The 23,123-nt window shown below is 35.0% G+C and overlaps 4 protein-coding genes across 4 annotated transcripts; 2 read left to right on the top strand and 2 right to left on the bottom strand.

The window, feature by feature from the left end:
* Positions 1–1,961: 1,961 nt before the first annotated feature.
* LOC100786928 (uncharacterized) lies at positions 1,962–2,775 on the bottom strand. Its single transcript, XM_003546500.5, has one exon. The coding sequence runs from the start codon at positions 2,675–2,677 to the stop codon at positions 2,066–2,068; it is 612 nt and encodes a 203-aa protein (XP_003546548.1). The 5' UTR covers positions 2,678–2,775; the 3' UTR covers positions 1,962–2,065.
* A 3,031-nt stretch (positions 2,776–5,806) lies between these two features.
* LOC100785884 (uncharacterized) lies at positions 5,807–7,081 on the bottom strand. The gene has a single exon (XM_003546498.3). It carries the CDS (start codon positions 6,812–6,814, stop codon positions 6,242–6,244), a length of 573 nt encoding a protein of 190 aa, XP_003546546.1. The 5' UTR covers positions 6,815–7,081; the 3' UTR covers positions 5,807–6,241.
* Positions 7,082–11,968: 4,887 nt separating this feature from the next.
* LOC100783752 (uncharacterized) lies at positions 11,969–15,986 on the top strand. The gene is made up of 4 exons (NM_001254031.2): positions 11,969–12,182; positions 12,982–13,589; positions 15,211–15,322; positions 15,515–15,986. Exons 2-4 carry the CDS (start codon positions 13,012–13,014, stop codon positions 15,818–15,820), a joined length of 996 nt encoding a protein of 331 aa, NP_001240960.1. The 5' UTR covers positions 11,969–12,182; positions 12,982–13,011; the 3' UTR covers positions 15,821–15,986.
* Positions 15,987–16,671: 685 nt separating this feature from the next.
* On the top strand, positions 16,672–22,628 carry LOC100787999 (probable inactive ATP-dependent zinc metalloprotease FTSHI 2, chloroplastic). Its single transcript, XM_003546907.5, has 11 exons — positions 16,672–18,143; positions 18,324–18,496; positions 18,793–18,894; positions 18,989–19,153; positions 19,290–19,430; positions 19,803–19,961; positions 20,726–20,811; positions 21,057–21,135; positions 21,684–21,806; positions 22,006–22,062; positions 22,179–22,628. Exons 1-11 carry the CDS (start codon positions 16,793–16,795, stop codon positions 22,392–22,394), a joined length of 2,652 nt encoding a protein of 883 aa, XP_003546955.1. The 5' UTR covers positions 16,672–16,792; the 3' UTR covers positions 22,395–22,628.
* Positions 22,629–23,123: the final 495 nt, after the last annotated feature.

The following is a 23,123-nucleotide window of genomic DNA, read 5'->3' as shown; positions in this document are numbered from 1 at the left end:
ATAATGCAAATACAAAAGATTGTGATAGCATGTCAATTAATTACACGTGAAACATGTTAAAAAAAAAAAAAAAGACAGAGGTGGTCAGTTCTAAGAGCTACACGTGTCTCCCAATGAATCTATCACATATCCTTAATTTCGTAGTTTCTGCACACACTTCACCAAAACTTTTGGCTTTACGCACTGCCACCTTTCATTGTGATTGAAAAAGCTAAAACGACTGGGTTGCTTGTTTTGAGCGTTCCATCTTTGTCCGCAAGAAACAACAAATTAAAAAAATCAGCCACCTCACTTTATTATTAATACAAATTATATTATATTATTATAGAAATTATTGAAGTATGAGATGAAATGTCAAGGGTCAAGTTATTATCCCTACTAAATCATAATATTCATATAAAATACCCTATATCTTTAAGTGCGTGGTAATGGGAACATCAAAAGCATTATTTGTTAAAAAATGCCAATTTGGTCGTCCTATACTCCCATTCTTTATGTGTGGGTCATCTTCCTCTATGGAGGCGTGAACACTTTCTTTCATAACCAGTAACCAGCTTAAGCAACAAAAAAGTGGCATTTTAGAAAACCTGAATAACTCGGTAATGCAAGTAAAAAGAGGAAATTAAAGGAAGAGAGAGACAGAAAAAGCAAAAGTTGAGAAAGGCAACAATATTTTGGAGGGACCAGGTATTAGGTATAGTTAATAGTTTAACTTGGACATGTTAGTGGAATCATATGAGGACATTAGGACAACGAAGTGGGAGTGGCTGTAAAAGCCAATTTAACTTCAAACCAAACCAGGATCGCCAATCACACCAACCAAATGCTACAGGTCAAAGTCTTTCAAAATTTTGGCACAAACACATTGCAATAATTTGTTAATTACCAAATATTGTCTATATATACGTACACCGGAGCTTATATATAGACATGACAGGAAAATTCCATTTAAAATATCTAATAATATTAACTTATCAGAAAGCAAGCAGAAATTATTACTTGGTCTAAGATATATAGCATTACATGTTATTAACTTTATTTTTGGTAAAAAAAATGATAATATGTCGTGTAGAAATTGATCAAAACTGCACGATCTCAAATCAAATTATAATTTACGTTATAGAAGAGAAATTAAATCAAACCTGATAATTGATAACAAGGATGAGAGAAAACCAAGCTTAATTTCAGCCCAAAATTCGGCAAGGTAGGATATAGTGCTTATATTAATTCAAGATCCAAAGATTCAATACATTCTTTTTTAGTACAAAAAGGAGTGCAAAGGATACAAAGACAGATTCTAATAATTTTTCTTCCATTTTTGTCAGAAATCAGATATATAATAGCAAAATTCGTATATTCACTCGTACATATTTTATAAGTTCAATTAATAATGTGATCGAGAATCTTATCCTTTAACCTTCCAAACACAATTTTTTTTGCGGACCAAAAAACATTATTATTAATTCTCAACACTTTTCTATAATTATTTTTTTTCTGTTTCTATATTTTCACCACACTATTCCTTTTACCTTCTCTCTCGTGTTATAAGATGGATGGTTAAAATATCACTAGTGTTATTATCTTCCCACCTTCAATTGTTCTGCTTTTCATAAAGGACGCTTAATTAGATGAGCATGCACGGCTATCATAAACTCCTTACTCCCTTCAGGCCTTAGACAAAGAAAAGGAAAAGGAAAAAGAAAAAAGTGATAGTTGGCTAGCTAGTTGCGGGTATAGCAATAAAAGAAAAAACATAAGTTAAGTTGAAAGAAAGAAAACGATATAGATCACTGATATAAACATATGAGATCGATTATATTTAGCTCGAAATTAAAGAGTTCCTCTTTTATTGTATGTAAGCAATATATAATTAAATTAAACTAAAAACACGCATAATCCATCTTAATCTTAAATCAGAAGTGGGGGACAAGTACGTACGGCAACATGAAAATATCCAAAAATGATGGTGAAGTAACGATCACATTTATGATTAAGAAAAGAGAATGAAGGTACAGAAAATAAAAAAGAAAACAAGGTAGATAGGGTGAATTAAAGAGAGAAAAAATTAATCCTGCTTCCTCAACTCCTTGTAAAACCTCTTTATAAAATCTTCGGCGGCCTTATCGACCAGGTGGTCGTTGTCTTGATCGGCGTCTCGCAGAGGGAACGGCGAGTCCGTAACCCTAAGCTGCCTCACCATAGGGCTCCGTCCAAACCCTGGCAGCGCAGGGGACGCTTCAACCTTAACGGCGTCGTTGTTGTTGTTGTTGAGCATCTCCATCACTGCCTTCATTGCGTTCACCGTCACAACGTCGTCGTCCTGCGTGGGAGGCGCGTGGACACAGGCGAAGAAGTGGTGGCGGTGGTGCTTCCCTCCTGTGGGGAAGAAGAAGTTGTGGGGCGTGTTGCTGCAGCTGAACTCGTACTCCCTTGGGGCAGAGAACTTAAGGTGGTGAGAGTTGTGGGACCCACCGCGGTTGTGGTGGTGGTGGGACGACATTAAGTTGGCAATGGCTTTGCCGGCGAGCTTGCCGCGGCGTTTCAGCATCATGTTGAGGTCCATCATGAGCTTCCCCTTTGTTATGCCTTTTCGAAGCATGAACAACACCACACGTACCATGCTCCAAACTTTCTTTGCTAGTGCTGATGCGTTACTTTCCATTTCTATTTGTTTCATTTTTTATAATAAGAAACTTGTTTTTGTTTTTTGGATTTCGAATAATTTGAGAGAGAGAGAGGTTTAAAGGTGAAGAAATGGGTTGAGACAAGAGGGAAGAGGAGATGGGGTTATATAGTGGGGGAGGGAAGAAGGAAATTCGATCATATGTTGAATTAGAATGACCGGTTGGTGCATGCATCTTCTGTGTTACTTTATGAGATCTCTTTATTTTATTATATTTTTGACCCTAACATTATTGGAGGGGAAGGGTTAATTTTGCTTTATGAGAGGACGAAAGGAGTACTATGATGAACTGAAGTGGAACCTTTATTTAGGTAGCCAAAGTGCCAGATTGTACAGCCTTCGATGCATACTAGACGACTCCTCACGCTTTCAGATTTGGAGGTGCAATCTTTTTTTTCTTTTGGACCATAAATATCTTTCATGAAACCATGACTTTAATTAACTGGGGGAAATATTTACATGTTATATATGGTGGAATTAGTTTTATCAATTGAGTTTTACTTTATTTTCGTATTTTGTGGTGCAATCTAAGTCAATAAATTTGACGTTAGGAGGTATAATTTTTATTTTGCAGCATAATTAAAATCTATGATTGCTGTTATAATTGCAATTAACTTAGAGTGGTTGTGCCTTTGGTTAACCCTAAAAAAATAATGAAATAGTTTTTTTAATCTCTTTTTAGTTTAAACAACAAAAAGGACCAAAACTGAATGTTTTTGCATTTTTTTATTAAAAATATTCAATTGTCATTTCTTTGAAATATTTTATAATTAATTTTGTTAAAGAAAGTTTTAAAGAAATAGTGTTAGATTGCACCACAAAATACGAAAAAAAAATATTTCCGTATCTTTTCTCCCTTCTTATAAGGTTAATTATGAAGTTCCTTTTGAAAGAAAAAAAAAAGTCTTAAATAAAGGCAAAGTCAAAAACTTTATCTTATATGTTAAAAAATTAACATTACATAGGTCTCTAAACCACAAACTACCATTTCAAATTCTACTTTTTTAGATAATTTCAAATTCCACTTAAAAGACAAGCATCTTGCATACGTTTACCCTTCCTATATTGAAAACAGACAGTTACCTGCCCTAGTACATAATTAATAAATGACCTAAATTCACTATAACCGCCATTTTATTGCATAAACCAACAGAATTTTGCTTGAAATCCTTGTTGCGTGAAAACAACCAGAATTATGCTTGAAATCCACTAAAACCATGCACCTACTAGTACCATTTGGCTTGAATTCAGCTAAATTACCACCTGCCAAAATTGTCTTGAATTGAATGAAACCATCAATCTCAATCTATTTGTTTCCCCCGAATTCCCTTCTAATTCTAACTTACTGCTTTATCTAAGAAGCCTTTATACACTCCCTATAGATTATTGTACCAGTTCGATCATAATTGAATATTTAAATTCTGTACATCTTGAATCAGCCAAGACCAGGACCTTAAATTGATTAACTTCATTAACTTTGAATTTTATATACTGAAAAATTCAAATGTTGTTTTATTTTTGCTAACCACACTGACCGTAAAGTTGCAAACCTCTTCCTCTTGATCCCATTAAAACAGAGAATTGCAGAAAGTGAGAATTTTAGGAGTCTTAATAATGTTGCATCAATTGCACACCAAGAAATGCAATCCATCCATGTTTTTTGCAAAAATGTTGCATTAAAAGAAGATGCGTTAAATTCTTTCTCTCTTAACTTTCACAAAGACTACATTAGACCGATGCAAAGCTCTATTTTTAAGTATAGCTGCTGCTTTTGCTGGAATGCGGTCTAAAGTTACCTTCCGTCCAAACATATACACACCTATTCCAAAACTTTTTGTAAGCTGAACTCAACGCTACTTCCATTCCAAGTATAAGTGTGTGTTTGGATTGCCGGTGAGGCAACTCCAACCTCGGTTTTCAGAAGCATGTTCTTGGTTACTTTTGTGGTTTCACGGGCAAAGCAAACATGCTCTAAGCTGATTTAACCGTAAACATTTTTCAAAATCTCTTCAATAATTTGTTTTCTTTCAAAACGAACAAATCTTGTCTCGTTCTCACCTCCACCTCCAACTCCATCACGTACCTAGCTATCTAGCTAATAGCCATACTCCTCTCTCAGATACCTTGTATTCTTTCTTATGTACTATGGTATATAACTGTTAAATCTTTGGACTCTTAGACGTTCACTCCCTACCCATACGTATACGTACACTCCTCCCTATTTATTTTTAATTTGTCCACTATTGCAATCAAAATCCCATCACGTATCTTTTCTCTACAAATGCCAATTGATACTCTGAAAATGATACTTTACAACACCTTTCTTAACCTTTGTCACCAGTATTTAGATGAGACCTTGTACATAGAGATAAAGCCTTTGAGCAAGTTAGTGAATAGAAGAAGTAACCGTTCTGCTTTTTAAATCATTTTCATTTGTTCACGTTTATTATTTCCCTTTTTCATATGGCCGCAATTTAGATTGTATCCTTTTGAATCGTGTAGATTCTAGCCTTCTGGATATGTGTTATTGTGTGGTTTAATGAATATATTGGTTAGGCAATATTTTCAATAGCCGTAGAGTGTAATACTATTAGAATCTGTGTTGATAAATAATTCGTTTTTTTTTATAAAAAAATTAAACATATTATTTATACAAACAAATAATGACCGATATCGTTCGTTCATATCTCCTATCAATAATTGCCTGGATACCCAATTTTGTTTCGTAAACATCAAATACAAAATACGATACTCAATGTAATTGTGCTACAGTGATATAAAAGAATAATAAAATAAATATTTATTTAAGCAGTGTATATAATTTGCCAATTATGTGTATCTTTATTTTTTATGTATTAATTTATTCCTTTTATATTTAAATCATTTTTCAAGTTTTTAGACAAACTGGTGAGTTTTTCTTTTTTTAACAAAATGTCTCAGTTACTTTCCAAGCCACAGAATCTCTCTTGGCCGCCGGGTTTCTGAAACGGGAGGCAAAGCTATGCGCGTGTTTGGACACTCACCTCAAAAACATAAAATCACGTAAAAGTTACAAATTATAACTTCTGTTTGAACACACTAACATCTAACACGACACAGAATTAATCAAAGAAGCTACTTATATATAAATTAATGCATCAGGTAAATTTTATTCCATAATGAGATTGAAAATACCAGAATACATTATTACCCACGTTGAATAACTCAAACTCAAACAAGAAAAGCCACTGACCAAAAACAAACCATAAACCCTCGCAATAGAAAAAAACGCAGACAAGAAGTCAAGTCGGGTGGACCAACAACTTCCAAAAACAAGAATGTGGTGAGAGACCCCCAAAAAACCTTGGACTCATGAGAAGGTAACTTGGGCTTCAATTCTTTCCATGAACATAGGGCCATGCATGTTCATCCCCTAAAACTTGGAGCAGTCACTAGTCAGTAGGAAAAAAAAAAGTAATTATGGGAACAGGTAAATAATTAGAGATACCAAACCATGTCCCCTTCACATAGGAATTAATTAATTAATTAATACTGAAGGAAGGTTATAGTAATAAGAACTTAATTGGCCAATGTGAGACCGTTCATCTCTCTTGTGATTGCTGGAATGCAACTTGAACTCCTTGCAATGCCTCCTTTCTTTTGTCCTCCTTTGTCCCTTGGGTTGAAGGACTTGGCCCTTCTCCCTTCCATTTTGTTCTTTTTGAGCATCTCTTTCATGGCCTCAGCTTGGAACAGAACTGGGAAAGCCCTTCCATATTTGTTGAACCTAACACATGCACTCATGTGTGAACTCAATGCCTCTTCCTTCTTCCCACCATTTTTCTCCAACTCTTCCTTCACTGCCTCAGCACACAACCCACACACCCACTTCCCCAAGAACTTGTCACGCACACGCTCTATGTATTCAGGCGTGCACTCCTCACTCATCCCACAACACTCACACTTGGCATCCACAACCTCAGTTATTGGTGGAAGCGTCAAATCAATCCCTTCCTTGGTTAGCTCAAACGAGATGTCTGAGATTGTTCTTTGAATGTGATGATCAGATGAGAGCCTTGGAGGTTTCGACATGTTAACGTTGTTGTTCTTAGAGAATGAGCTAGGCAAAGACTCTCCATGGGGTGGTGCCATATTGCTAGCTAGCTAATTACTAGTGTAATTTGCTGAATGGTCTAAGAAAGATATTTGAACTCGATCGATCGATTCTTCTAAGTGGGGTTTAAGAAGAATTGATGCTGATATACGTGTACCACAATTGTTCAACAAGTTAGAAGGAACGGTTCTATTTGTAGTAGCTCTTCTTGTTTCCGAGAATCTGACATTGCAACCATGTGTGGATCTTAGAAACGCAAATGTCAGTTTCAGTGTCCGTGAACTTTTGCCAGATTTTTTCGAGAAAGATCTAAGTCATTTAATGAGAATACAATGACTATTATAGCTTTTCGAAATTTGAAGTAATTATTTGCATGTATATATAATGTGATATATGTGTGCCATTTTTTCTCTCGCACTTTTACATTTTACTTCCAAGAGAGCTTCCACACTTTGTAGTTGTGGCTGCTAGAATATATTGGTAATGAAATTCTGCAAGGTTCACGTGCGCCATTTCTGTCTTTAGCTGAAAATATATTAAGGCAACCACATGCCTTTATTTTTCTTGTCATTTATTTGCCCTTTTTCAATAGTCCTAATAAATAAGATAATGTACATAAAAGATAAGAGGAAGACATATACAAACATAAAAAACCATAAAAAATAAAGTACACATTGTGTATCCAATTTTCTATATATACTTAATTACGTTGTTTTTCTTTCCAACAGCTCTTTTTTTTTTCTCTTTTTTCTCGGTCCCTGATCTTATCTAACTGTAGAATGATAGCCAAAATGAATCTTGACATGAAGCCCCCCCTTGTTATCAGAATACTGTTTTAAGTATCTATGTAATATAACCATACAATAACAAAGTTGGTTGCCATTAATAAAAAGGTGTTGCTTTAAGCAAAACGATTAGATGTATCCCATTAAAGCAGAGGTAAGCACCAATACAGCTTGTGGGGTATTCACATGCTGGCATGGTAAAACCACACATATTTGCCTATACTTTCTACTTTTGCGTTAAAAAATTACATGAAGGAGGAAAGAGACTAGTTATGTCACACGAGCCTTATTCCACAAACATTGACTTATTTTATTTCACGAGGAGCTTAAAAAGGAGAAAGGAAAGCCATAGAAATCGGTTCGATTAAGATATCAACTAAATAAAGTTGCAATCAGTGTCTGATAGATAGAGTCTGGCTGTAAATTAAAGGTAGTGAATTGGTCCATGCGCCTCAAACATAAATATGACAGATACTAAATGCAAATGCAACAACGCATAAATGTAGTTTCGGTAATTAAACAAAGTTAAGGAGACCACTAATAATCAGTTCCTAATGAGGATATATATTCGTTAAGAAATAAAAAAAGTAATTTTTTATTAAAAACTTGTAACATTTAGTCTTGCTATAGTACAATCACACTGTAATTTCGTAACTAGTTAAAGTGCTCGTTAACAAGGCCCAAAACATAAAAAAAAAAAAAAAACTCACAATGATAAAGTAATATATATATATATATATATATATATATATATATATATATATATATATAATTCGTTTACACCATGTCTAAGTGTTAAAATTTACATCAAATCTAATCCGTTAAAATAAGTTAATCTAACTTCTAAAATCAATTCATTAAAATTTATGTTTAGTGGATCACGTGCTCTCTCATTTCTCATCCTCATCACCACAGTTTGTGACTTGCCATTGGTAACCCTGACACTCTCTACGTTGTTACCATGAACCAAAAACTTAATTAGTCTTCTCACCTTTCTAATAATCTCAACATTTCATACTCATCCCCAAGAGAATACAATATAGTAATTCTCACCGAAAATCATTCCCGCTCCTAGTGAAAGGCACACTCCTAACAACGGATGCTAGTCTTGTAGAAAGCAAATCAAGACCACCCATTTTCAACAGCATTCGTGGCCATAGATGGATGATCACCCCAATTAAAAAAGCTTATTTTTCCATACACTCCACCACGAAAAACATAGTAATTGTAATTATTGTTGTTCTTGTTACCTTATCCAATTGAAAAGGTTCGGCCCCTCTTTGAACGGTCTCCACTTTGGTCAAGTTGCAGAAAAATCGCATCCAGAAACGAGATGAAACTTCAATAGAATAGCGATTTCGAAGATTAAGAAGCCACCAGGGAACAAGAAAGGACATATTCATCAATTAAATTTCTATTGCGTAGAGTGTGTTCTGTTGGGGAAATACCACTAATCTTAATTTTCAATGAATTGATGAGATATGGTATAAGTGTTAAAACTTAAACCTGATGTAAACATATCATTTTTCATATATATATATATATATATATATATATAAATAATATGGAGGAATCAAATTACATATAATTTTAATAATTATTATATTATTTTTATAATTTGATATAAAATATAATTTTTATTTATTCAACTGTTGAATTATATTTACATATTATTAAGATTATTTATGTCAAATTTTATCAAAGTTAAATAACAAACAAGAAAGTAATCAAAATAATCTATATTCTAGTATATTTTAAAATATTTATATTATATTAAATTTAATTTATATAAACAAAATATCAAATAATTTTGGATTAATATAAAATTTTGCATATATAATTTATATAAAATGTAAAATGAACTTTTAATGTGAGTTTTAAAAAAATATTATTCAGTTAAAAATTATAGAATGATATAATAGTTGTCAAAATTATATCGGTGTAATTCAATCTATATATATTATTTTACATTTTTCAATGTAAATAAACATACCACTTAAAATTTAGTCAGGAGTTTTGTTAGTGTAATGACGATGTTTGTTAATAGGGATGTGATATTTGATTTATAAAATGATAGCAATATGCAGAACAGGGCATCAACTAACAGCAACATTAGCAGGCCCAAAAGGGCGACCCGCAAACCCACTCGCCTGGAGGATTTCGTATGAAGCATAGGCAGTGTTCATTTTGAGTTGGCGCCATTCTAGAAGCTACCTATCAGCCTTTAATTCCCACGTGTTGTTTTCAATATTCCATTAAAATAATTCATTTAAAAGCACAATAAAAAGCTTGAGAATGATGCTATTTCTACTTTCAGCATATTCCCAATGCAGGAAGAAAAAGAGAAAATAAGAGGAATTATTTCATGGGACAGGAGGCTAAAACATAATTAAAATGTGCATGTCTCGCCTAAAAGCAAAATGCAATCCAATAACAAGCCTGGTGGCAGTGGAATCAATGCATATTTAATTCTTATACATGTTGAATAATTTGGAGAAACTCTGAGCACATAATCTTTCGACCATGATCATCAAATATTTTCTCTAATGTTATATCTTGTAAAGCATCTAAGGTAGTCTCCAGCATGTCAAGCCCTGCCTGGTTGGCAAAAGTGAACACCGACAATGCCTGCAACAACCAAATTCAATTAAAGTTTATTCAAACTAATGAAATGACTTGCAAATATTGGACAAGTGATAACTCCTTTTAAGGTTCCAGGTACAAAATGAATTTATACTTGAGGTTAAAAGAACAAAAATATGCATAATTCACAACTCATAAAATAACTAGAATTATCAATAGTTGACTTGCAAATATGACAGGCATAATAGGTACCAAATACAAAATGGCCTATGCTATAGGCAAAAGATAGAACAAAATTCTGTGCAGTGCACTACAACCCATATAATTGAACATCCTTTGAAGTTTTAACCCTTTCATCAGTAATCTCAGGCACTGCACTTAAAGTGCTACTAAATATTTTCATTTTTTTTTTTTTTTACATCAGAGAAGCTGAGTTGAACCCTCCTTTAATTAAGAGATTATGGGGGGGGAGAACCAACCCAATTAAGTATTCTCCACTTAACATCCAATACTACTATGAAATTGAAATAAATTTCAAATGTAACCTAATACAAGGCTTTTCCTGAAATATCGGTTGGAGCCAAAAGTTTCACTAAATGTGCATATGCAACTTAACATATCGTTAACTAATGTTTACCTAGTTGGTTGGGTAGGGCAGGAAGTAAAAATTGCATTGGATACAATCTGTGCATACGCGAAACATTTTCATAAACCGAGGCATGATCCATCCAAACGTAAACATAGGGTAAATCCAAAGCATAAGAGTGTAGTGAGTGGCCTAGGAAATTTTGGATATTATTTAACTTTTTTGCAATTCTATGCTAGTATGGATGGGGGTTTTGCTGTTGTAAGAGTGTACCCTTTCTTTTCTCCAAGCAAAGTGTTGATGTTTCATTGACTTTCCTAAATATTATTGTAGTAATGCGAACCATGAATATGGCTGTGGATTTTCATAATATCGCATAATTTGTCTCCTAATTATATGTTATTATGTCAATGTCACATCATTAAATAAAGTCTCATGTTAGTTAACAACATTGACATGTTAAATGGTTAATGTTGCCACATAAATCGTTAACTAACAAAAATAACAGTTATTTGATGAAAAGATAAAATCCATGACATTATGAAAAAAAATAAGAGAAAAAATGTGTGAAAAAAATTAGGAGAAAAATTCAAGAGAAAGTAATATTTTGATGTCAAAAAATACAACCAAACCTAACAACTACAGGTAAAATCCTCATCATCAATTTAAATAAATGAATTACTTATAAGCAATTAACATCAGCGGTCTTGTAAAGTTTGGATTTGAATTATTTTAAAACAATTTAGTTCAAGTTCAAGTTTGATCAATTAAACAAATAAACTAATCAAACATTTAATAAGTCAAACTCTAATAACTTATCGTTAATTCGACTTAATTACATTTTTGCCATTAAGTACAGTCAAGACTAACTGTGTACCTAGGCAAGAGATACTACCAAAGAAAAATGAGATAATTTTGGGGGAAAAATTTTAATTAACTATTTTGAGCTGCAAATTTCTAGACCTTGATGCTTTTACATTCTCATTTTATAATATTTCCAATTTTGCTTATGTTAAATTTGATTTAATTTAAATATATCGGTAATATAAATATTTTATATTTTCAACTAATTAGATAACATTTGAAAAGAATATTATAGAAATTAGTAGTTTTAATTATAAAAAATAATGATTGGTGGAAATTATAAAAATGTGTGCTTCAAATTTAAATTAAATCCTATTAAGTTTATTTTAAAAAAAATTGACGAGTTCGAAATTCAAACGGCGCGTCAAAAAGGAAAAATATATAACGAGAGAAAATAAAAAAGAGAAAAGGAGATTTAGGGTTTTGAAACGAAATTTTTTTAAATTGCACTGCCCCTTCGACCTCTTTGCCGAGCTTCAGCGCTTTGGTTTCGGAGGGAAAACTCTAAAACCTCAAAATTTTCAGTCTCAATCAACTTAACATCTGTGATTCCAATCGATCACATTCAATACCACCCTTCAGGATTAGGTACTCTCTCTCTCTTTCTCTGTTTCTCGTTTTCTTGTGCACAGTCTATACCGTTTGAATTTCAGCTTCCCAAGGAGGAATTCAGAACCCTTTTTGTTTTGACGCGAATGAGAAAATGCGTCATAAAGGAAACGATTTATCTGTTTATTTATTTATGTTTGATGTAGTTTCAAGTATTATTGCGGTTGCTTCTAGATGCCCAAATCACGGCTCCACCTAGTTCATAGCCACGTTCTTCGTCCTCGATTTTTTTTGCCTGGGGTGGTGGCATATATTCAATTCAATTCTCTAATTTTTCACTGTTTCTACATCTTAATTTGCAAAATGGCTGTTTATATACGTATTTCATAATTTTTTAAAATGTGTTTTTTTTTACGAATTACTTATACAATTTGCTGATTGCCTATTCATTTTCGTGGATTAGGCTCCTCTGAGGTACATTAAGTAATCTCAGTAGTTGATGAGAAAATTAATGGTTGATATTATGTGCACATGCTCAATAAATCACGAATACGTTGGAATGTCAATCCTTTTTTTTTTTTTTTTTTACTTTTTTTTGTTTGGTTTAAGTTGCTGGGGAAAATGAAAATAATTGAATGAGTAGATAATTTTTGTAGGTTCTGAAATGTGCCAATATTCTACCTAGGAAGTACTTTGTAATCTTTTTGAGTTTAGCTCTGTGTTAAATTAAATCTCCTCATTGCTCAATAGTCAATACTGAGGAACCAACTCTTAGTCTTAGCTCACCTCTTTCAGTCAATTTGGTTTTCATGCATCCATTCTGTCGGCTTGTTTGCAGGTATTAATTCTGTTCCCTTAAATAAATAACATGAGCACCACAGTGCAAAGAACTCCAAGATCCAGTAGGCAGTCTTTATTTTTCCAGGATTTGGCTTCACCTGTTTCTGCCCGTAGAGGAAAATTTTCGAGTCCCAGTCAGGCAGCTGCAGTATCTTCACTATGGCGTGAGAACTTTGGTAGTTCAGACCTTCCTCCGCCTCCTGTTTTCACCTTGGAAGACAGATCAGACTTTTCTCCTGAATCAGGCATACTAGATTATCAAATATCCCCTGAGACTAAGTCAGACACTAGAACTCCCATCCAAACTTCAAATAAGGAGTTTTCTACTCCAGTGAAAAGCAAATCTGAGGCCAGCACATCTTATGCTTTGAGAGGGGTACAACAAAACCAACAGGGCTCGCCAGGTTTGAGTTGGTGGTCACCTACAACTGCAAAGAGTGGTGGGGAACAAGATGAGAGGGGAAGAAGTTCGCCAGTTGAGGGTGTGGTTCAGCCTGGTGCTCTGATAACTCTTCCTCCACCGCTGGAAGTGGCAAGGCCTGAGGTTCAAAGAAATTCTTTGCCAGCAGGGAATCTCAATGAGGAAGAATGGGTAACTGTGTACGGGTATGTCTTAACTCTGCTTTAGCATTTATGTTTGTCTATTGTTGAGTAATACATGTAATGAATTCCATTATAAATCTAATCTAATTATAAACAGTTGTCCTTTGAATTCTACACATTTTACTACAATCATACCTAGAAAAGTGTGAATATAATATCAGCATAGGTTTTTGCTTCCTTAGTCCTAAAAAATCAAGAGAAGTTCTCAAAACACTTGTGACCAAATCCATGTTTCCTAAAGCATAACTAGAGCTTATTCCAAATGGAAAGACCATGGGGCAATGTAAGAAGTAAGAACAATGTACGGTTATTTCTGACTAAATTTATCTTGTGCTTATTAGTAGGGGAAAAAGTGTCTACTATGCAAATTTGTAATATTTCACTGGTTATTAGTTTATTAACTTTATCACTGTTCTGTCTTCCAATATAGGACTTGATTTTAGGAGAGGCTTCTTATTCTCGTTGTTCTCAGAGTTGTTAGTGATAAAATGAAAAATCCTGTGATAGCCAAGAGAGTTACCAGCAAAGTTTGTTGGTATAATCTTTCTCAATGAGGGTTAAACTACTGCATCTAGAAAGTTTTATTTATGGATATCTTGTGGAAAACTATTGATAACTCTCTGAAAGGCTGCAAATGAATTGCCACGTGTGTATGTGATAGGCATATAGGAGTAATGGCCATTAGGCACCAGATGACCACGTGGACAGTATGGTGGTGGATGAAGGGAAAATTCACATGGGCATACCAATGTGGCAGAGAGGACTGAGGAAGGTGCGAATTTTGTTAGTGAAAATTATTACAAGGAGAGAGGGGGAGGGTAGACAAAAGGAGGAATTGGGGCCTTTAGGCAGTGAGGAGGTTAGCACCACAAAGAGCTATCCTAGTGATTGTTATTTTCCATTTCTGTTTCTGTAATTTCTGGGTTAGATTCCCAATTTTGTGTAATAGAAAAAATTCCTATTAGTATGTTATTTTCAGTTAGTTCCTTGGGAGATAAAAAATTATGAGTTTGTGAGATTCCTGATTATGTCAACAATACCTAAAGAATTAAGAGTGTTTGTGGCAATTTCATAGAAGTACACGAACTGTGTTTTGATGTGAAGAGAGGTGTGGATTTTTTGGTTTAAAAACAACTCATAAGAGTTTGACACGTGACATTGTTGGCAAGGCAATGCATAGACTTATAATTTTTTTTTTATTTGAAATTTTTGGAGAGGTGGGGGTGGGATACACGTCACATATTTTACTTGTCTGTACTCATTCTAAGACCTTTTTTCGGTGATAGTTGACCTTGATGCTTTATTTTTAAACATCCCTTTTTCTTCACTTCTATGATCTTCAATTTTTAGATTGTTTATTGTTTTAAGCTTTAAGTCTTAATGTATTTTCTTAAAGCTTGGAGAGTATGCTCTTAAATATTTTTTTGAGACCTGTAGATTCTTTTGTGGCTATTTTTGAGATGTGACATGAGGGCGAGCCAAATGACATTTTGTGTTTTCACTGTTTGATAAACAAATCTGTGACAAAAGAACATTTTCTCAAATCATAGGGATATTATAGAGTTAAACATTGTATTATTTATATACCAATATACATCCTTCTAACAATGTTCTTTCTGTGCAGATTTTCCCCAGGTGATACTAACATGGTTTTAAGGGAATTTGAAAAATGCGGTGAAATTTTGAAACATGTTCCTGGTCCTAGAGATGCTAACTGGATGCACATTTTGTATCAGGTTAGCAATCTTTTGCTTGCTTGAATATATTGATTAATTTTATTTATAAAGCAAGAGTTACATTTTGTATCAGGACATAATTCCGTTTTTTTAAACCTTGCAATACTCTTGTTGAAAGTTATTTTTTTATTGTTTGGCAACCAACTTGTTGTCTGCCTGTTACATCACTTGACAAATTTATTGCTGATACAGAATCGATCTGATGCACATAAAGCTCTCAACAAGAATGGAATGCAAATCAATGGAGTGCTAATTGTTGGTGTGAAACTGTTGGATCCCATGCAACGTCAAGCTTTAAATGAAAGGCTTAAGAATCAGGGATTTATGCCCTTACCTCTACCCTCTGCCAGAAACTCAGAAGTGAGCTCATTGAAAGCTCCTTCTCGCCCTTATTATCTGCAGAATGGCAACTCAACTGCACGGCAGACTGGAGGAACCATTGCTTCCCCAACAAAATCATTGGTGTCCAAGATCATGGACTTGATGTTTGGAGTCTAAATTAGCTGTTCTGCTGAATCAAACTAATATTGTTCTGTTTGTTGTAAGCAATGATTTTATTCTCTCGATTATTCATACTTTTGAAGTGTTCGGCATGTCTTGTTCATTTAATTGAGTTGGAATGTTTAAACTATGGATCTCAATTGTCAGAATTTATGGCATTTTAACATACCAATCTTATTATGGATGGCTATACTATAGAACAGTACTTGTTATTTTGAGAAATGAGAACATAATATATATAACATCATGTTGATGTCGTGTAATTTATACAGCTGATCTCGTGTAACGCGATAAGGCTTTGGTTAGGCAAATTAATCGTGACGCAAGCAGAAAAAGTCCCTACTTGCAGAAAGAATGGGAATACGGGATTGTCAAACTACCAACTTTACCATTCTAATGAGCTATTTCCTTCAAACTAATCCCTGCAGTTGCTTTTTCAATTTCATGAAATCTGAACCCTTGATTTTGTATTTTATAATTAAAAATTCAATAAACATATGAGATAGAAATTAGAACGATCCATAGCACCACCCTGCAGTTGCTAATTTTACTTAAGCTTCATCTGGTGAAGCAAACACGTTTAACGCCTCTCTAATTGTGAAGATTATTTTATGAATATATTATTCAAATGTTGTGTTTTTTTTTTTCTTGCCATGTGAAAATGTTGCATGCTTTCTGTATCCTAATTTTTAAGAAGTTAATTAATTATTGTCTAAGTAAGCCATAAATTTATTAGTTTAATAATAATAATTACTAGTATTATTTTAATAGTAATGTGTAATTTTTTTTATTAATTATCACATTTTTTTTGACAAATTAATTATGACTTAAAAAAAACAAAACGAACTACTTATCCAAAAACGAAGAAGTTTCATAACCTGGGCTCCTCTAAGCTTCTTCATCCATCAGCAATGGCTGCACCAACAAACTCATATCTGAGAATGAGAATGTAACAACACTCAACATTCCATGGCTTCACATTGCTTCCTTCGTTTTCCTCCTTCCTCTTTTTCCTTAAACCCCAAATCCAAAAGGCTTCCAAAACCTCGTTATCACCCTTCCATTTTCTCGCGAATTCAAACCCCAAATCCCGACGAAGACGACAAAGTCCCAAATGACAACCGCATCGACTTTCTCAAACTCTCCGTCACCCTCACCGTCATCTCCGCCTCCCTCCCCAAACCTGCCGCCGCTGCCACCACTAAGGTAAAGAAACGGTCACCGAAAAAACAATCCGCGAAAAAGCCCGAAGGTCTCTCGCCGGAGGAGCTGAAAACATGGACAAGTGGCCTTCCCGTGGTCTCCGATCGCCTCCCCTACAGCGAAATCATCGAACTCAAGAAGAGCGGGAAGCTGAAGCACGTAATTAAACCTAATTCCGCGAAATTGAGGCAACGCGGCGAAGCAGTTCTTGTAGTTTTGGATGATTCGAGAGTGCTGAGGACAGTGTTGCCCTCGCTTGAGAGCCATAGCAAGTTTTGGGATTCATGGGATGAGTTGAAAATTGATTCAGTGTGTGTGAATGCATACACGCCACCCATTAAGAGTCCAGAGTTGCCTACCTCTCTGTTGGCAAACATTTGGGTGCCCCCTTTTGTGCAGAAATTCATTGCTTACGTTTTCGAAGAGAGGCAAACAAAGCCCAAGAAGGAGTCCAAGAAGGCCGCGGAGTTTAGGGAAATGAGGATGCAGTTGCAGAGGGAGAAGGAAGAGGAGCTGAGGAAGTCGAGGGAAGAGAGGGAGACCATGGACAGGAACATGAAGGCTCAGAAGAAGGAGGAGGGGAAGAGGAGGAAGAGGGAGATCAGGAAGAGGAAGTATAAGGAATCGTTGCGCCAGGCCAGTGACCGAAACAAGAAAATGGCGTATTTCTGGTCTGATTTGGCAAATAATAGCAATGTGGCCAATGCACTTGGGGTGCTTTTCTTCTACATTTTTTACAGGACTGTGGTGCTTAGTTATAGGAAGCAGAAGAAGGACTATGAGGACAGGCTTAAGATTGAGAGGGCCGAGGCCGAGGAGAGGAGGAAGATGAGGGAGTTGGAGAGGGAGATGGAGGGAATTGAAGGTGATGATGAGGAGGGTGAGCAGGGGAAAGGAGAGGAGAATGCTTATTTGAAAATGGCAAAGCAATTTATGAAATCCGGAGCGCGTGTAAGGAGAGCACAGAACAAGAGGCTTCCTCAGTATCTAGAGAGAGGCGTGGATGTGAAGTTTAGTGATGTTGCCGGGCTGGGTAAAATTCGGCTTGAACTTGAGGAGATTGTCAAGTTCTTTACTCATGGAGAGATGTACCGAAGGAGGGGAGTGAAAATACCAGGTCTCATTTAGCTCAACTATAATTAACTTTTAACAGAATAATTTGAATGAACTAACTTAGCCTTCAGGAAAACTTAAAACTTACCAAATTTTAAAGGACAGTTTTCAGGAAACATTTGATTTTGCAGTGCTTTACACTTGACTTACTGAAGGTTGAAATATAAATTGGTCACTTCACTAGGTGGCATACTTCTTTGTGGCCCCCCTGGAGTGGGAAAGACATTGCTGGCAAAGGCAGTGGCTGGTGAGGCAGGGGTTAATTTCTTCTCTATTTCCGCTTCACAGTTTGTGGAAATATATGTCGGTGTAGGGGCTTCTCGTGTCCGAGCACTTTACCAAGAAGCCCGGGAAAATGTATGTGATATTTTTTAGCTTTTCCACTGTGCTCTCACAATTTTTCTTATTTGTTTAAAGTCAAATTATAAGAGTTTGGTTTTTGCAACTGATTTCCACTAAAATAATTTATCTTGTCAATTAGTATGTAAACTTGGCACATCCTGTTATTCCTCATTATATTTGTTTCAAGGTGATTGGAATCCTTTCTTTTTTATTACTGCATTTTGTTGTCATCTCTTGAAATTTACCTATTTCTCCAGCTTCTGTCAGTGTTTGCTTCTAATCGGCCACTATTTTTGTATTATATTTTTCAGGCCCCATCTGTTGTGTTCATTGATGAGCTGGATGCTGTTGGAAGGGAACGTGGCTTGATTAAAGGTTCAGGTGGACAGGAACGTGATGCTACTCTTAATCAGGTTAAGCTGGCAGTGCTGAACTTCCCAACTGCATTTCTTAAGTAAACTTTTGTGTATATATTGGTTGATGTTTCCTATTGACTGAATGCTCCAGCTCCTGGTGTGCTTAGATGGGTTTGAAGGGAGGGGAGAGGTGATCACTATTGCATCCACAAACCGACCAGACATTCTGGATCCAGCACTTGTGAGGCCTGGCAGGTTTGATCGGAAAATATATATCCCCAAGCCTGGCCTTATTGGCCGCATAGAAATTCTAAAGGTAGCAGCTTCTCTGATATTTCACCTGCATGTAGCATTTAGGATTTGGTTATTCTTTTACTGAATTAATAGTTGTTGATTTGTTACTAATGACACATTAAGTAGTTGGCCCACTCAATCTCCCCCTGGTGTCATAGGTCCATGCTCGTAAAAAGCCAATGGCTGAAGACGTGGATTACATGGCTGTTGCTAGTATGACTGATGGAATGGTTGGTGCAGAGCTAGCCAACATAATTGAGGTTGCTGCCATTAATATGATGCGTGATTCAAGGACTGAGGTAATAGCATATACAATATTGCCAGACAGTTATTGTTCAGGTATTTCCTTATAGGAAATTGATATATTCTTTGCTACATCTTGTATGACATTACACGTTCAATCTCCTTAACATTTTCCAAAATCAAGCATGCAAATAAAAGTATTTATCTGACTATAAAAACATGCTTCATTGAATAATATATTCATTATACTTTGTAACTCTTAATGCATGAGAACAATTTCTGTGTCTCCAGTCTCCACAATAAGAAGTCCCTTAAAGGATGTACAAAAAGGGGATAGAGATCAAATGAGGATGTAATAAGAAAAGGATTTACTAGTTGCAGTAACCTAGTAGCTGGCAGTTCTTTATTTCTTCTTTTCACTATTGCAGATTACTACTGATGACTTATTGCAAGCTGCACAAATGGAAGAACGAGGAATGCTAGATAGAAAGGAAAGAAGCAGTGAGACATGGAAACAAGTAGCTATAAATGAAGCTGCAATGGCTGTTGTGGCTGTGAACTTTCCTGATCTTAAAAATATAGAGTTTGTATGGGCTTTACATTATCCATTTTGTTTTTTGGTTGGCAATATTCTCTCATGTCTGAAACGAGGAAATGTGTTAGAATTGAATTGTATTATTTGTAGAATACCCTAAAAATACTTTTCTCTTGAATAGTTCTTGCGAATGTTGTCATTTGCAAATCCCATCTGCTTGCAATATTTCTTGCTGATTATTTCTGAGCATATTAGATGCAAAAAATTAGCCAAAATACAAAATATAACTAAGCTTGAAGTCAATTTGAAAGAAACCGAGTTGAGGTGAAAAGGAAGCAAATAAGATTCTTCTTTCACTACATCTTAAAAATAATTGTCTTTCCTGCCTTTTCTATTCCTATTTCTGTAAATTAATATTGTGGCATGCCTTTTGTGTTTGAGTCATATAATGTGGTACATATGGATGATATTTGAAGCTGGCTATATAACATCATAAATGCAATACTGTAAAGAATATGTAGCCAAAACATAAATTGACTGTTATATTGAATGGAACATAGCTGATCTAAGAATAATGGATTACAAAATTCAAGGTTGTCCTCTTGTCTGGTTATCTGTATGCATCCTCAATGCTCTAGAGTAGACATTAAAATTCATGCAATTCAGGAAGTTGACCTTCAGAGTTTGGTTTTTGCTCTATTTCTTTTTGAAATCTACTTGTTATTGGGTTTATTCACATTAAAATAAAATTTTCTCTTTAGTTTGTTCTATGAATATTCGTTATCTGACTTTTAGCTTTTTGTTGCTTTGTTGTAGGTCACGATTGCTCCTAGAGCTGGTAGGGAATTGGGTTATGTTCGGGTGAAGATGGATTCAGTCAAATTTAATCAAGGAATGCTCACGTATGGATTCTTCAATTAAACCTTTACAACTTAAAAAATATAGCTATTGGAGAATGCTCTCCAAATGAAATGCTGTCTGTTTATTACTGGCATCAATCGATGATAATGTTTGCATGGGCTATATGCTGCCTGCATTTATGCATTTGATTTAAATTAATTGTGCTGGATCCAATTGCATTACAAAACTGTTTTTAGTGCCTCCCATATTATTTTCCTCTTAATTTTAAACTGCTAATGTTGTGCAGACGACAATCCCTTCTTGATCATATTACTGTTCAACTAGCTCCCCGTGCAGCTGATGAACTTTGGTTTGGGAGTGGTCAGGTAATAGAATAGTTTTCCATGCTTTCTAGTTTCTACAAACTTCCTCACTCTATTTTTGTAATTGTAAAGCTAAATGTAAACACAGTAGCAGGACAAACAAATAATGCAATGAACAAAATTTGTTCCTAACATTGTGCACACACGTTTAAAGATATTTGTTAACTAACTAGCCTAAATGATTGGCATGAATATGATTTTTCTAGGGACATTTTGGATTTCTATGAGTGGGATTACAAACACGTGTCCATAAAATCTGCTAGAGAGATCAGAAGGAAAATAAAAAGCAATATATGGACTTCCGATTTTCTATATCGCCAGAGAGAATGAGAAATGGCTTTTTTATAAGTTCTTTATTGATTTTGTTTATTATGATTTATTGATTATTTCTTGTTCCATTGTAAATTACAGTTTCTATATCAGTACTATTGTGTGCACAAGTTATCTATGTCAAATGTTTAGTTTGTGCGTCCTTTTTATTTGCTTCTGTCAGATTATGGATACAGTTTTGGACATGCAGAAATATTTTAACTTAATTTGCAATCTTTCAGTTGAGTACGATATGGGCTGAAACTGCAGACAATGCTAGGTCTGCAGCAAGGACATTTGTTCTTGGTGGGCTTTCTGAGAAGTATCATGGAATGTCCAATTTCTGGGTGTCAGACCGAATTAATGTATGAATTCTGTCTCAAGCTTTGTTTTCTCGTGAAGTTTCTTATTGTAAGTTGAAACAAGAATTCCTTGTAATGTATCTCGAATAAAAGAGTGTGAGGAATGTAGACCAATACGAGTGGAGAAGCAGAATAACTTGCCCTTATCTTTGGCAATGATAACATTTGGCCAACTTACGACTACATTATATTTCATTGTCAGGAAATTGATTCGGAAGCCATGCAGATTGTCAACTCGTGTTATGAACGTGCAAAAGAGGTATGTTACGATGGAAAGAAGGATTAAAGAACTTTATGCTTCTCTTGATTTAGTAAAAAAGTCTCAATCCCATTTTGCATAACACTTAATTGTCACAACTTTGTTTTGCACATCAGATCCTGGAGCAAAATAGAACGCTGATGGATGCTTTGGTGAATGAGCTTGTTGAGAAGAAAAGCTTAACCAAACAAGAGTTCTTCCATCTAGTAGAGTTGCACGGCTCCCTAAAACCAATGCCTCCCAGCATACTTGACATACGAGTTGCTAAGTGTAGAGAATTCCAAAAATTGATCGGTAGTGGAAAGGAAACGAGTTTGAGTAGCCACGCATAACAAATTGCAGGGGCAAATGCCCCATCAATTTTGGAGAATATTTATACTATATGCTGATTTCATGTACCTTGTTCCTGTATTATATTCTTTACCACAACTCTACGGAGTATGGACATAATTGTGTCGGGTCTAAGCTAGGTAGCCTTTGCTAGCTCGTGAGGGGGACATGTAAACCTTGTTTTCCTACGTTTCGGTGTAAAGCCTGAATTAAAGCCAAGTGTAGACATTCCTAAACTATTGTTTAAGTGCCTCTTATTTCTGTTCACCCTAATCTCTCTGGACTTCTGATTACGCCTTTAGTGTCATCATAATGAACTAGCAATAAAAGTAACTACCAAACCACATCCTTGGTTTTCTTGAAAAAAAAAAAAATCCTTGGTGCGATTTCTTCCTATTTAAATTTATTTATATATCGTAAACAGAATGGAATAAGGTTTTGGTTATGACATGATAAATCAGTACAGAAAAAATAATTGTTATATTGAAATGCTCGAGTTGTATAATTAATGATCTATTAGAGTGATTTATACGAAAGTATGAGGTTTTTTTTTTTTTTTACGGAATGAGGTTGTTATCAGTGCTTGACAAACAAATATGGCTTCGCACTTGTGTTAAAGGATACCATGTTTATCACCCGAAAATAGCCAGGTAAAAAGAAGTTCCAATTTAATTTCAAAATGAGAGTAACTTGCAACTGTCCCAATTGGTCTCCTTAAGTGATCATGTTAC

This window comes from Glycine max, chromosome 15 (assembly GCF_000004515.6).
Source record: "Glycine max cultivar Williams 82 chromosome 15, Glycine_max_v4.0, whole genome shotgun sequence".
In the NCBI taxonomy this organism is placed as follows: Eukaryota; Viridiplantae; Streptophyta; class Magnoliopsida; order Fabales; family Fabaceae; genus Glycine; species Glycine max.
The sequence above is the reverse complement of the archived record's forward strand: the minus strand, read 5'-3'. Positions and strand labels throughout refer to the sequence as shown.